General features: G+C 35.3%; 1 protein-coding gene across 1 annotated transcript; it reads right to left on the bottom strand.

The window, feature by feature from the left end:
* Positions 1 to 1,544: 1,544 nt before the first annotated feature.
* LOC112518374 (pyruvate dehydrogenase E1 component subunit alpha-3, chloroplastic-like) lies at positions 1,545 to 8,025 on the bottom strand. Its single transcript, XM_025126043.1, has 5 exons — positions 7,998 to 8,025; positions 4,568 to 4,612; positions 4,197 to 4,462; positions 2,927 to 3,707; positions 1,545 to 2,097 (listed from the first exon to the last, which is right to left on the bottom strand). The coding sequence occupies exons 3-5, from the start codon at positions 4,425 to 4,427 to the stop codon at positions 1,820 to 1,822; spliced, it is 1,290 nt and encodes a 429-aa protein (XP_024981811.1). The 5' UTR covers positions 4,428 to 4,462; positions 4,568 to 4,612; positions 7,998 to 8,025; the 3' UTR covers positions 1,545 to 1,819.
* Between the last annotated feature and the right edge of the window lie 5,935 nt (positions 8,026 to 13,960).

Below are 13,960 nucleotides of genomic sequence, written 5' to 3'. Positions count from 1 at the left end.
GTTAATCATTTTAGGTTTAACCCATTTTTGTTCTTAACATATATTATATATGTTATCTCATTTATGCAATGTAATCAAAAGTTTTAGATGTAGCAGAGCCTTCAAAAAAAATTGGAACGTCTCTGATCTGAATATAGTCCATGATACTAGTTACGATAAAGCTACACAAAGATTATCTAAAAGCACACATCGAGAACGATTCATAGTTTGAGTTTAAATAAATGTCAAATTCAGTTATACACACACAGATAGGATAAGGACGGTGAAAAACTGAAATCTGATAGGAAATCATTGATCACGCATTTGATATCCTCAAAGTTTTTCCATCCTTCAATACCAGAACTTGAGAAGAGATGACCAGATATCTTGGAAAATTTAGTTTCTAGAACAGGTAAGTTACCGATAACAGGTTAATAGGTTGTTTCATATTAGTTATTGCATTCATTGGATGAACATGGCAAGGGCCAATAATCTTACCCGGTAAGAGTGATGATAAGGATGGAGAGTCTTACCCGGTAAGTGAGGGTGACAACTCTTACCCGGGTAAGCGCTTACCAAGTAAATTGTTGCATAAGACATGGTTTGATTTACTACAACCTTACTCTTAACGGTAAGCACTTCTCGGGTAAGCATTTAGGTATACGGCCCCTAACTCTTATCGGGTAAGTGTTGTCCGGGTAAGAGTGCTGACCCGAGTAAGTGTTATCCCAGTAAGTGTTGTCCCGGGTAAGACTGTTTACCAAATGTTTTTGGTAAGTGCTTACCAACAATAAACGACCATTATAACCCGATTTGTAATTATATGTTGAATAATATATAATTATTTTTATTATTAATAGTTTAATGTAATTATTATTTTTGTTTTCCATTAAGATATTAAGTTACGTTTACCAACAATTTCCATGTTTGCACAGTAATATTTGGAATCGTCATCAAACACATTGATGTATCTATGATACAAAAAAAATTCACCTACATCTCCAGCAGCATAAATGCTTTGACATGAAATCCTCGTGTCATTATCGTGACTCTTTACTACACATTCTTTTATTGGAACTGGTTATGTTCTGTTTGTAAAACCAAGTTGCAACATTTTTAGACGCATTGGGAGAACCAAGAGATCGAGAGCGATACCGAGAGTTATAGAGCAATTAAATGGAAGAATTTTTAATAACTCAGGGTGAATATCAGTTTGAATCTTACATTGGGGGATGGAAAGAAAACATAGAGGATTGAGAGGGTGAAGACATGAGTGAAAGATATCAAAAGTGTCTTAAGAACATGAAAAGAAAAGATAATAATAGTATTGATAACTTGTATTATATGTTATTTTAATTGTAGATTAAAAGATTTTAACACTGAATGCATAAAGTAATAGTACTTAATGCAATATGAGTTGTTTTTAAGACTTTGTGCATAAATATATAGTATTTTGTGCATTAAAAATTGTTTTTAAGACTTTTGATAAATATGGTTTATAAGGTAGAATAGATAACAAAAACAAAAGATTGAACCAAGAAATTGAATCTTGAATAACAAAAACATAGGATCGAAGGAACCGGAAATGTAAATAAATGAAATCATGAACAAAAACATAAGACGGAACGAAATGAAGCGTGGAAGCTTCGACTCTGTTTGTATCCCGAAGAACAAAAACAATAGATTAAACAACCTGGTTATGTTCTGTTTGTAAAACCAAGTTGCAACATTTTTAGACGCGTATTTTGCAAATTGGGACCGTAAAAAACTCGATATACTAAAAAGACGACTACAATCATAACAAAACACGAGAATTACAGGAAAAACATTATGCAAAAGCTTAGACTTGAGCTGTGCCTTCGGTGAACTTAGGATCCTCACACCTGTAGCTTCCATCGGGTCCTATTCCAAAACCTCTTGGATCGGCAAACACATTCTCCAGCAGCTGGCTTCGAGATGGAGCGGGGCTTTCATCTGCAAACTCCACGGCATCCTCAACCACCTCCTCGATCTTCTTCTCTATGGCCAACAACTCTGCTTCGTTCGCCAGTTTGCTTTCAATCAAGTATTTCTTCAATGCGGTTATGGGGTCTCTAGCTGCGTAACGTGCCTTCTCAGCTGTCATCGGGTTAAAAGGAATCAGCAAAACTAGTGAAAAATGATGATACAACAATTGGAGATATGGTCGTCTAGTGCTTAACAAGCATGACCTTGTGAACACTAAACAGCCTCAATACAGACAGCAGCAGGAAACAAATGAATTATGTGCTCAACATATTATATATTTAAATCTCTGGATTGTTATAGTACAATTCAGAGATTGACAAGCGGTAATGTACTTGACAGCGCAAATAATTGAAGAGCAAAGGTCATGTGTGCAAGCAAACAATCTAAGACGAACTGAATGTTGCAACCTAATTACTAAATGGCGTATATATCCCCCAAGACCAAGAGGACCTTTCGAAAAAATGCTGTTACAGACAATAATGGTTCATGAAACATCAAACTTTTCCAGTTCTACTAATGTGGAGTCATTGAAATATAGTGCCCAAAGAAAGAGTCAAAAATACATGCAGAGTATCATCTCAAATGCTAAAACTCGTATGACATAAAGATGAGACCTGATACGAATTATATGTCTAAGGGTGCAACTGATAATACGTTCTATCCCCACTTAAAACACGTGTCATTAAGAATATAAATTTTAGGACTCCAAATGAGCCAGACTATGGAGGCCATCATCGGTATGATAGCTGGTAAAAAACAAGAGCTGAATGTAGACAACATCTATTAGTCGGTCGACCGAATAAGATCCTAGTTGAGCCATTAAGCCACCTCTTTATGGCTTACGGAATAAACCATACACCCTATTCAGCCCCTAAATTCTTTTAACAGGAAACTAAAAACTAGATCAGTAAGCATGAGACTTATAATATGACCCACTCACCTGGATCACGAAGCTCATCAGGATCAGCCAAAGAGTGTCCTCKAAACCTGTAAGTCTCACATTCAACCAATGTTGGCCCCTCCCCTCTTCTAGCCCTTCCAATAGCCTCCTTTGCTACCTCCCTYACCTTCAACACATCCATACCATCAACATGAACYCCGGGCATCCCAAAAGCTGGACCCTTCTTCCAGATTTCTGGATCTGAAGTTGAACGCAGATGGGACATTCCAATTGCCCACAGATTGTTCTCCACCACGAATATGATAGGCAATTTCCATAGAGCTGCCATGTTCAAGCACTCAAAGAACTGCCCATTGTTGCAAGTTCCATCTCCAAAGAATGCCAATGTGACATGATCACAATCGGCTTCTTTCAAAACTTCCCTCCTGTACTTACTAGCRAATGCAGCACCTGTGGCAACCGGGATGCCTTCTCCTATAAAGGCAAACCCACCAAGAACATTGTGTTCAGCAGAGAACATGTGCATAGATCCACCCTGCCCACGACAACAACCGGTTTTCTTCCCAAAGAGCTCGCTCATGACAGCACGGGCAGGCACCCCCTTGCTCAGGGCATGAACATGATCACGGTAGGTGCTCACAACACTATCCTCCTTCTTCAAGAGCTTGATGAATCCTGAGGAAACAGCTTCTTGGCCATTGTATAAATGAACAAAACCAAACATTTTACCCCTGTAATACATCTGTGCACACATATCCTCAAAAGCTCTGCCCAAGATCATGTCCTCATATACTTGTAAACCTTCTTCTTTGGTAAGCAGCTGTACACACAGAGAATAAAGGCCATAGATCAATTTAATAATAAAGTAATTTGATATCTTCCCGTCTTGCGTATATCCCCAGAGCTTCAGATATGATCAATTTTTTAGGCCAGATTGATCTGCATGTCAACAATGATTTAATAGTGTTGCAAATATTAAAATAAAGTTACCAAAAGTCCTTTGGCCTAGCGGTATCGTAGTCTTTGGCCTCCTAAGGTCAGGGGTTTCAAACCTCACCAAAGGGAAGGAGGGTGTGTACCAAAAGTAAGGAGAGTGTGTGAGTTTATTTGTTGCATTTTGTTCGTATATAAATATTATATACTTAGAAAAAAGTATTAAAATAAAGTTAAACAACCTAAATTTTTTTATTGGCAATTTCAATATGTCTATCAAGTAATTGGCTATAAACAAGCAGAAAACCCATTAACGAAAAAAGCAAGAAGATTTTGAATAAAGACTGAGCGAGTAAAAAAGAGAGAGAGAACTTACGAGATTGGTATTGGATTTGAGCTTCTTTTCCTTGAAAACATCGGAGACAGCAACGATATGAGAAGCACATCGACGTTGAGAAGCTGAAATGGATTGGGAAAGGCGGAGGGTCCGGGTTGATCCAAGGAAAGGGGATGAAGTGAAGGGATCGAAGAGTAAGGGGTTGTTAGGTGATCTGATAGTAGTGTGGAGAGGGAGAGGCTGGATAATCTTGGCTCCAGAGAAAGCCATTGTTAGCTAAGCAGCAGCAGCAGCAGCAGCAATATCTGTTGAGGGTTTGGGGATTGAATGAGGGGGGAGGAAAAAGAATAAAAGGGGGGATGAAAACGAAGAGGGGCGGAGAAAACAAGAAAAGAGAGATGTGGAAATACCGTTGGCTTTTATTTGTAGACAAAAGCTGTCCACCCAACTCTCAACTGTTAACACAATGAAATATGAAATGAACTTCTACTTGCACATTTGGATTTAAACATCAATTTCATTTTCAAAAAAGTTGACAAAAAATTTCACCTAAACCCCAAATTAGCTTTCAATTTTTATTCTTAAATCTCATTTTTGGGTTTTAAAAATTACCACATTTGGAAAACATAGCCAAAAATCCCTAGTTTCTCACATGAAAAAAAATGTTTCGATATTATACCCTGTCAAAGACCATGTTGTCATTGTTGCTATTGAAGGGTAGAAATTAGTCTCCAACTAACAACCATATTTTAGTATATGTTGTAATATACCCCTACTTATCGTTGCTGGTGAGGGCTGGAAAGAATTTTTTTCCAAAACTTTATGAATTAGGTGGCTTTGGTTTCTTAAGAGATGTTGAAGTCTGAATACTGATTTATAAGAGGTGGTGCTGAAGTCTGGAATCTGAATGCGTAAGACTGTTTGTTTTTACGTTTCAAAGTCAGAAACCTAAATCAGTAAGACTATTTGTTTTTGTAAACTGACAAACGTCTGAAGTCTGAAACCTGAGTCAATAAGACTATTTGTTTTTGTAAACTGACAAACGTCTGAAATCTGAAATTTGAATCAATTCATTTTAGTTAAATTCAACTGAAATATCCAACCATTAACAATTCAAGAAAGGATGATCATGATTCCATTTGTGAAAAACCAACTTCATATCCAACCAATTAAACCATTTGAGCACATAATCAAGATCCTCAATTTGCAAACATATGTAAATGCCCACAAACTTTTCATGAGAACACATATAAAGATAGGCAGAGAATACACATTTATACTAGATGTATGAATTGAGATGAATAATCAAAGTATAATCAAGAGTTATACCAACTATAGATATATAGTCAAAAACTTACACACATAATAACATGGTCACTGTATAGAGTAATAGAATTAAAACAAGCCAACATTTAATAAAAAATTGTTCTTGTTTTACACACCAAAATCAATCACATGCTAATGGTTATCAAAAAGGCAGAAAGACGTTTCAGAGTATCTACCACATAGAACACACCAGTTGCATGCATTGGGCATTCAACTTGGAGAATGGGATGGGTTGTATGTCATTCCTGGGCCCTATTAGCAAATTGTGTCTGATGATTTCCAATGAGAAAATGATGTCGAACTTAAATACCTAACTTGCAATAAGCATCAAGCACCGGAAATTGATACAAGATCTTTTTTTGCGTTCCTACTAGGATTTCTATTCTGTTGGATCAAATTTGGCCACAACAAACATGGGATAAGAATCCCTTAATCAATTACATATATAAGAAGAGAAATTGGTGGTTGAATTTCACTATAATCCAAATAAACCTTCATCGAACATGAGAGAGAATTGTAATCAACCACGAAAGGACCAACAGCGATTGATGAAGAACATGAGCTGCAATAAAATAAAAAAATAAACAACAAATTATACTGAAAAACCAAGTAATAGCGCTCATAGTTCCACAGTGTTCTTTCTTGTATATATTAGCCACTTTGACAGTTGACTACAGTGTTCTTGAGGATGCATGTTGATTCTTTTATAACTCTTCAATACCGTTTTTCTTTTGTAGAAGTAAATCTATTCCAGTCAAAGCTGAAACCAGTCATGTTCATGCCAATAGTCATAAGGTTAATACCACTTTCCTAATTCTTACAAAGCTTGGGTACATAGAGGTGGATGAAGAGTGTGGTCTTTTAAAACAGAGAGCATATATTATTTGGAATTAAGCCTGTATTTTTTGTAATAAACATGAAGGTGGACATCAACAAGTTGGAGAAGATTAATGGGAAAAACATCAACTCTGGTAAGCATTATGCAGTTTAACCTTCAGTAGAATAAGTTTTCTTGTTTGTAAAATCAATTAACAGATTCTTGTTTGAAATCTTTGTTACTTTGCCACTTAACCAATCAAACATGTAAAAGCAGCCTCTGATATCCTAATTTTAGCGGTAAAAGCAGCCTCTGGTACCAAGTTCATCCTGTAATATTTAACCATCAAATAAAACTAAAATGCTGTTTTAACCTCAAAACCAAGTTCATCCTAACACGCCCCCAAAAGGAGCAGAATCTGGTGGAATGGGCCAGGCCAACGCTACTCAGCAAAAGATATGGGCAAGGCCGATGCTACAGAAGAAATGAGCAGAATCTGGTGGAATGGGCAAGGCCAATGCTACAGAAGGAAACAGCCTCTCTATCTTGTGAGGGCAAAGGACAAGTCTGCATATATCTCACCCCACCCCTGTCCCTGCTTCTGAGTGGGATATACCATATTTGTTTGGTTTGGTTTGCTTATACTGATTCAGCTATGTATAAAAGTGATACCTCTTTGTATTATGGTAAGAAGCCCATCTGACATTTGATTAGGAAGCAGTTGAATTAGCTTGTTCACAAGTATTTTTGGTGGGTGGTGTTCAAGCATGAGAGCAAAAAGATCATGTAATATGTGTCTTGCACACATCTTGATGGTGGGTGAGACCCATCCAAATGTACTTGCAGACCCAGGCCTATGCCCATGATGATCACTCCTTGACTCAACTCACTATAGCCGACTCTACAAAAGATTTTGCACATTAAACCGAACTTGAGACCAATTCTAGTGAAAAGAACACATACACATACAAATCAGTCCAGTAATTTCGTTGAACTGAACAGTTCGCACACATTAAAATCACAGCAATTCCTAATTCTCCAGACATTCCTACTCACTAATTTTGTCAAGATACTTCTGGATTACAGTTATGTATTTGCAGGTAAAATCCATAAAGTTTTTTCATTTATACACATATGGATACGGGATACCACATTGATAGACATATATTGTGAACAAATTGATATAGTTAAATGTATGATTGTTGCTAGGCATTCATGTGATAAAATGCGTGAATGAAATAAACAAAAATCAGTTGATAAATGGAAGAGCGTGATAAGACTGATTAGGACCATCAAATCCTGGATCAGTCCTGAACAAGTTCTTTTTCCTTCTATTTCTTGGTTATGGTCAGTACAAGTTTTTTTTTTCCCCTTCTATTGAATAAGTGTGTAGAGTACAAATTTATGAAAATAACATGGTTTAACTCATTTTTAAGCAAATGTAATGTCACAGGGAGCAAAAGCAGTGAAGCAAGAGAAATCGAGCAACATTTTAGGTGAATCCACATCACTACGCTGGTTGAAAAGTAATCGAGCAATAAAAATCAAACAAGAGAAATCGAGCAACAGTAATCGAGCATGGAAAAACAAAATCGAGCAGATTAGAGAGAAATCGAGTAAGCAGAAACAAAATCGAGCAACAGAGAGAAACAAAATCGAGACCGAGCAGGTAGAAATCGAAAGATGAGAAATCAAACCTGTTAAGCGAGTTGGAGAAGCAACAGATCGAGCAGCAATGGTGTCGGAAAATGTTGTCGGCTTCTTGTGAGATTAGGATATTACGATACGGTCGAGGGTACATTGGGTGTTTTATGAAAATAACAAGTTTCCTTTCACTATTGGCATCGGTAATAAAAGTGTTTAAATAAATAATTTATATCGGTGTCAAATCGGTAATAAGAAGTTTTTGAAAAAATTAAATTTTTCTGACTTATAATAAGTTGATAAGTGTTTTTGTAGAAAATGATAAATTATTTCAAATAAGCAATCCCAAACACCCCAAAAATGCTTTATATTTATTAAGGAATGTTAAAATCTTTTATCCATGGAATTGATAGGAATCTGAAAATTTCTTTCATTGAAAAGAATGAATCAAACGAAAGAAACGAATTTGGTCAAAGAAATTCAATATTCTAATTCCTTCAGAATCTATGAACCAAATGTCACATTAGGGTTTTGAGAAAGTAACCTGAAGTTGGCGTCGAATGACTTCGTGTCTTGTTCCTTTCATCTCCTTTCACGATTATAATGAAAGTGAATACAAAAATGGTCATTCGACTACCTATTATTTATAAAAATTGTTCTCCTATCTATATATGTACTATATTAATAAAACATTTGAGACATTTTTTTTATGAATGAAGTGTTGTTTATTAATGTATATTATTTAAAATTCAAGATTACAAAAAAATTATACGTAAGTACGACTTATTAAAACTATATTTTAAATATATGCAGGTAACTGCATAATTAAATATATGATAATCATTTTATTTTAAATATAAAAAAATAAAATATAATTAAGATAATCATTAAGTTATAACATAATATTTAATGTATCTCGAGAGAGACAAAAACATACGAAACATTAAAATCAAAATGTATCTCGTTGGATTGCATGAGTAGCTTTGTAGTTTTAAAAAAGGTATATTCATCTATATCTATACTTCATTATAAATCACTTATACAGGAAAATAATTGAAGACAACTATGTATGCATCATGTGCAAGCTWYTATTGCATAAAATTCAAAAAACTATTAAAGACAACTATTTATGCATCATGTGCAAGCTACTATTGCATAAAATTCAAAAAACTATTAAAGACAACTATTTATGCATCATGTACAAGTATTTTCAAGGAATCTTTACATCTTATCCATGAGCATAATAAATTTAGGGGTGAGCAGCAGAATTGGGTACCCATTTGTGGAACCGGGTATCCACTTGCGGAATCGGAACTGCCGGTTCCGGAACTAGAACCGATATGAATGGTTCCGGTTCCTAAAATACGGAACCGATTGAGAATGGTTTTGATTCTCAATTTTTCGGAACTGTTACCCTTCGGGAACCGATATGTGCACTTTTTTATATAATTTGTGTAGTTTTATGTTAAAAATATGTGCAGTTTTTTATATAATTAGTGCAGTTTTTTATACAAAGTTTGTGCAGTTTTTTTATATAAAATTTGTGTAGTTTTTTGTTAAAAACATGTGCAATTTTTTACGAGTTTGTGTTGGTTTTTTTTAACACTAATTTATTCACAAGTACCGTACGAGGTTGATGATGCGATGGGCATGCAAGAAGTTGAAACGAGATTCAGAATTTGAGATTGAATGATTTGTATTTTTTCAAATTGTGTGTTTAATTGGATTAAATCGTTAAACTTTAAACATTTACAATTATAGTATGTAATCGTTAAACTTTCAACATTTACCATTAGTCTATTAAGGTTTGTAATCGTTAAACAACATTTGTAACCATTATTCTGTATAATTTGTATTCTTGTTTATTTATTTAGAGTTTTGGCATATATCAACTTTACATCCATCTAAATTGATCATGTCCATTTTACATATCAAGTACATGTAATTTGTTGTGTGCAGTTTGTTGGATCAAGTCAAGTTTGTATTACATTATCTGCTTATGTTGTTCTTTTTAATCCGATGATTATGGTATGAATGCAGAACATTGTTTTTGCATGCTTTAGATACATCATACAAAGGCTGGGGGTGTTTTCTTGAAATTTGCATCAAAAAACATAATCTTTAACTTGCTCTGTTTCTCCATCATAATTAAGGGGTCGTTTACCAAACACTTATTCAGTAAGCGCTTACCGGTAAGCTTAGCACTATCATTTACTTATCGGATAAGATTGTCCACCAAAACAATATCGTATGCAACAATTTATCCGGTAAGCGCTTATCATGGTAATAGTCGTCGCCTTCACTTACCGAGTAAAACTCTTAGTCGTTGTCTCGCTTTTACCGAGTAAAATTTTTTATCTTTACAATATTCATCCGGTAAGGTAAAATGACTTGGTGTTCGCTTACCCGAGTAAACGTTTGGTAAACGGGCCCTAAGAAAACAAACCAAAAAAGGGTGTATTATGTGTTTTAAATTGGATTCATGTCCTTCAATTAATATCATGGTGTTCACAGAAATTGACAAAATAAAAAACCATAGTTTGTTATGTCTGTTATTTTAATTCTTCTAAATTCATATGTTATATTTGTAAAATTTATAATAAGCCAAGCGTTTGTAAAAACAGCTGGTGTGCTGGAATACTACATCTTGGCCATGATTTTGTGATATGTGGTTCGATGAGAAATCATAATTTTACTAACCCGGAAACCTTTAGAAATGCTTTTCAGATTAGTGTTTTCTACTTGTATCATTATCTTCATATTTCTGTAAATTAGTTGTTTGTGTTGGAACTTGATTTAATAAAGAAAAACTTTGTCCGACATAGAAGAGCCAAGAAAACTTAATCCACTTAATATACACCAACCCTTGAGCATTATATGAATTATTTAAAAGCTTGGGTCTTGATGTATGGTGTTTCATAGTGGGCTCTCCTTGATACACATATACAAATTTAAGGTCAAAAGATGGGCCTTGTGTTGGCTCTTGGGTTCTTTCAATCTGACATAACCCGAACGACATTTTTCTCTCTCTCTCGCTGGATATAAACAGAGGGAAAAAACGCTTTGGTTTATCTCCTATTTTTTGTACAAAAATCCATCACCAAACATAGATTAATTCGCTATATTCAAGTCCGAACTTGAATTCGATTGTTGTATCCTCTAGACGAACGCCAATTCTAGTGACGAATTTTTGTCTTAGGACACTGCGATTGTGCAGGCCTCAATCGGGATCAATATCACGAAGAATTTGCAGTATAAGTATTTTTCTTCGATTCTATCCTTGTGGATGTTAATTACATAGATTTGTATTACATGTTTACGTTTTTGAATAAGAATCTTTCGTTTATCCTACAAAATTCTTTCAATTTATATACATCTTTTTGGGTTGGATTGATAACTTCTAACAGTTTGCACTTGATACACTTCTTGTAATTATCTTTTGATTCTTGACTATGTAATTTGATTGCATCTTATGAATATTCTATGCCTTCAGCAAAAATTCCCATATGTTTGTGTTCTATTTCTCTCTGTCTCAGTTATCATTTAATTAGTTTTCTGATTTGTTTGAATTCATCTAACCATGACTTAATTAGAATAACTGACAAATTCTTCTTCTTGGAAAACAACCAGGTGCCTTTGTTACTTCCTACACATACGTTCATCTGCTACAAATTGCAACCCTAAGACATCATCCTTGAGTTGATAAACTCAGTGGCCACAATTGTTGTGGACACTTTTTGTATTGTGCAAAACTGTGTTTTTTATGAGTAAATAACAAATTGGGTCCCTGTGGTTTACACCTTTTCCAAACTGGTCCCAAAATCAAAATAAATACAAAAATGAGACTCTTTGAGTCCTTGCCACCGATAGAATAAAGAATCCGTTAACTCAATTAAAAATGGGGGTATTTTAGTCCTTTTCACATTTTTTATCTTTATCCTATTTTGTGTTATTTGTGTGTAGACACACACACACACACACACACACACCTGCATATGTAATTATATATATACACACACCCCTGCATATATGTATATACTAGTTGTGTACTTGCGCAATACAACGAGAGCCGTGAATTTTAACGATTTTAAAGTTTCATTGGTTTTATTAGAGAATTTAACGATGATATAAGTTACATTTGGTCTTTACATATTAATATAATTTGAATAAATAAGAGTTATGGTTCTAATTACAGTCTATCGATAAAAAAATTGTATGATAGTTTAAAATACAATATATTTAAAAGACTCCATAAATATGTTCGATTTGTACCAAGAGCAAAGAATCAAGAGATCGAGAGCGAAACTGAGAGTTATAGAGCAATTGAATGGAGATGAATGAGAGAACTTTTAATAACTTATGATGAATATCAGTTTGAATTTCACCTTGGGGGATGGGGAGAAGACATAGAGACATGAGTGAAAGGTGTCAAAAATATCTTGAGAACATGAAAAAAAAGATAATAATGTGTATTGGTAACTTGTACTATATATTATTTTAATCGTATTAAGAGATTTTAAGACTAAATGCATAAATTAGTAGTACTTAATGCATTATAAGTTGTTTTTAAGACTTTTAAGACTTTGTGCATAAACGTATAGTACTTTGTGCATTAAAAGTTGTTTTTAAGACTTCTGATAAATCTGGTTTATAAGGTAGTATGAATACACATATACACACAGTCCGGCGAACTTCCATCCTCCACCACCTCCCTCCGGTGACCACCACATCCGCCAACCACCTCTCTCCTCCAGCAAACACTACATCCATCAGCTGCAACCACCCATCACCTAAGAACACTTCACCCGCCATTTTTCCGATTGCTTCTTTTCAAGATTTTTCTGGTGAGGGAGATCAATTTGTGGGTTTACAGCCATTTACCGGTGGTGATGTGTGTGTATAACGATGGCAGTGTGTGTGTGTGTGTCTCTTTAACAATGGTTGTGTGGTGTGTGTTTAATGGTTGTTGTGTGTATGTGTAAATACGTGTGTGTACGTGGGTTTTGGACCGGACAATAACTTGGTCGGACATTTTTTGGACCAGACTGAACCCACAACCTTCAACGGCTACTTTTTTAAACACTCACCTAGCCAATGGCTAGTACTCCCCCAACCTCTTAACAGCTAGAGTTAATGGCATTTTTGTAATTTTTATTTTTTGCTTAGGTATATAAATAAGGGGGCATAGTTGATGATCTCATCTACAAAAAACACAACAATTGCTCTCTAAGGACCATTTACTAAACACTTACTTGGTAAGTATTTATCGGATAATACAGTGACTCCGGACTATCTGTTGTAAAGTAGGTGGTCGTTTTGAGATTAGTCGTCTTGTATAGCGGGTTGAATATCCAGGTTAATAGAAGAAAAAAAAAACAAGTGGACCTAGATGGAGAAAGTTCCATTATCAATCCTTAATGTGTTTGCATTCTTTTGGACCCGAACTGGACGGACTTCTTTTGGATTTGGATTGCTTTGTGCCCATCTCCTAACACATGGTTTTTATAGACCTAGAAAAGGTATATGATAGTATAGCCATCAACTTGATTTGAGGAGCTCGAAGATCAGAGTAAAACGGAAATACGTTAGTAATACCACGAAAGAAGAAAGGAGGGGTGAACACTAGGTCGCAACGCTGAAGGGCCACATTGGAAGCTCAAGGTTACACGAGTTGCTCTGATACATAATACCTATGCTCTGCAATTTTAAAGGAACATAGGAGCAGAGCGAGAGGAGGCAAAAGTTGAGGAATGGATGCAACCTCACATCCAATCCTTTGATCTACTAATAAGCGAAAGAGAAGGGCGGAGGGCACGTCATAGGGAGATGTATGTAGCCTAAGATTGGATTGTGTATAAAACTTCTTTGTTCCGCTAAAGGATCTAGGAGGCAGCCAACCTCCTGGAGTGTGCAATGTGCATGGACTAGGTCCAGGTGAGTACGACCTAATGAACCCACCTACGATATGGTCATTTGTCTGCTTGACTAGTTAAGCATGGGCTAATCATAGATCTTT

The sequence above is a fragment of the Cynara cardunculus genome, assembly GCF_001531365.2.
Source record: "Cynara cardunculus var. scolymus isolate 2C chromosome LG 9, CcrdV1, whole genome shotgun sequence".
Classification (NCBI taxonomy): domain Eukaryota; kingdom Viridiplantae; phylum Streptophyta; class Magnoliopsida; order Asterales; family Asteraceae; genus Cynara; species Cynara cardunculus.
Note: the sequence above shows the minus strand (reverse complement) of the source record. Positions and strands in the feature narration are given on the sequence as shown.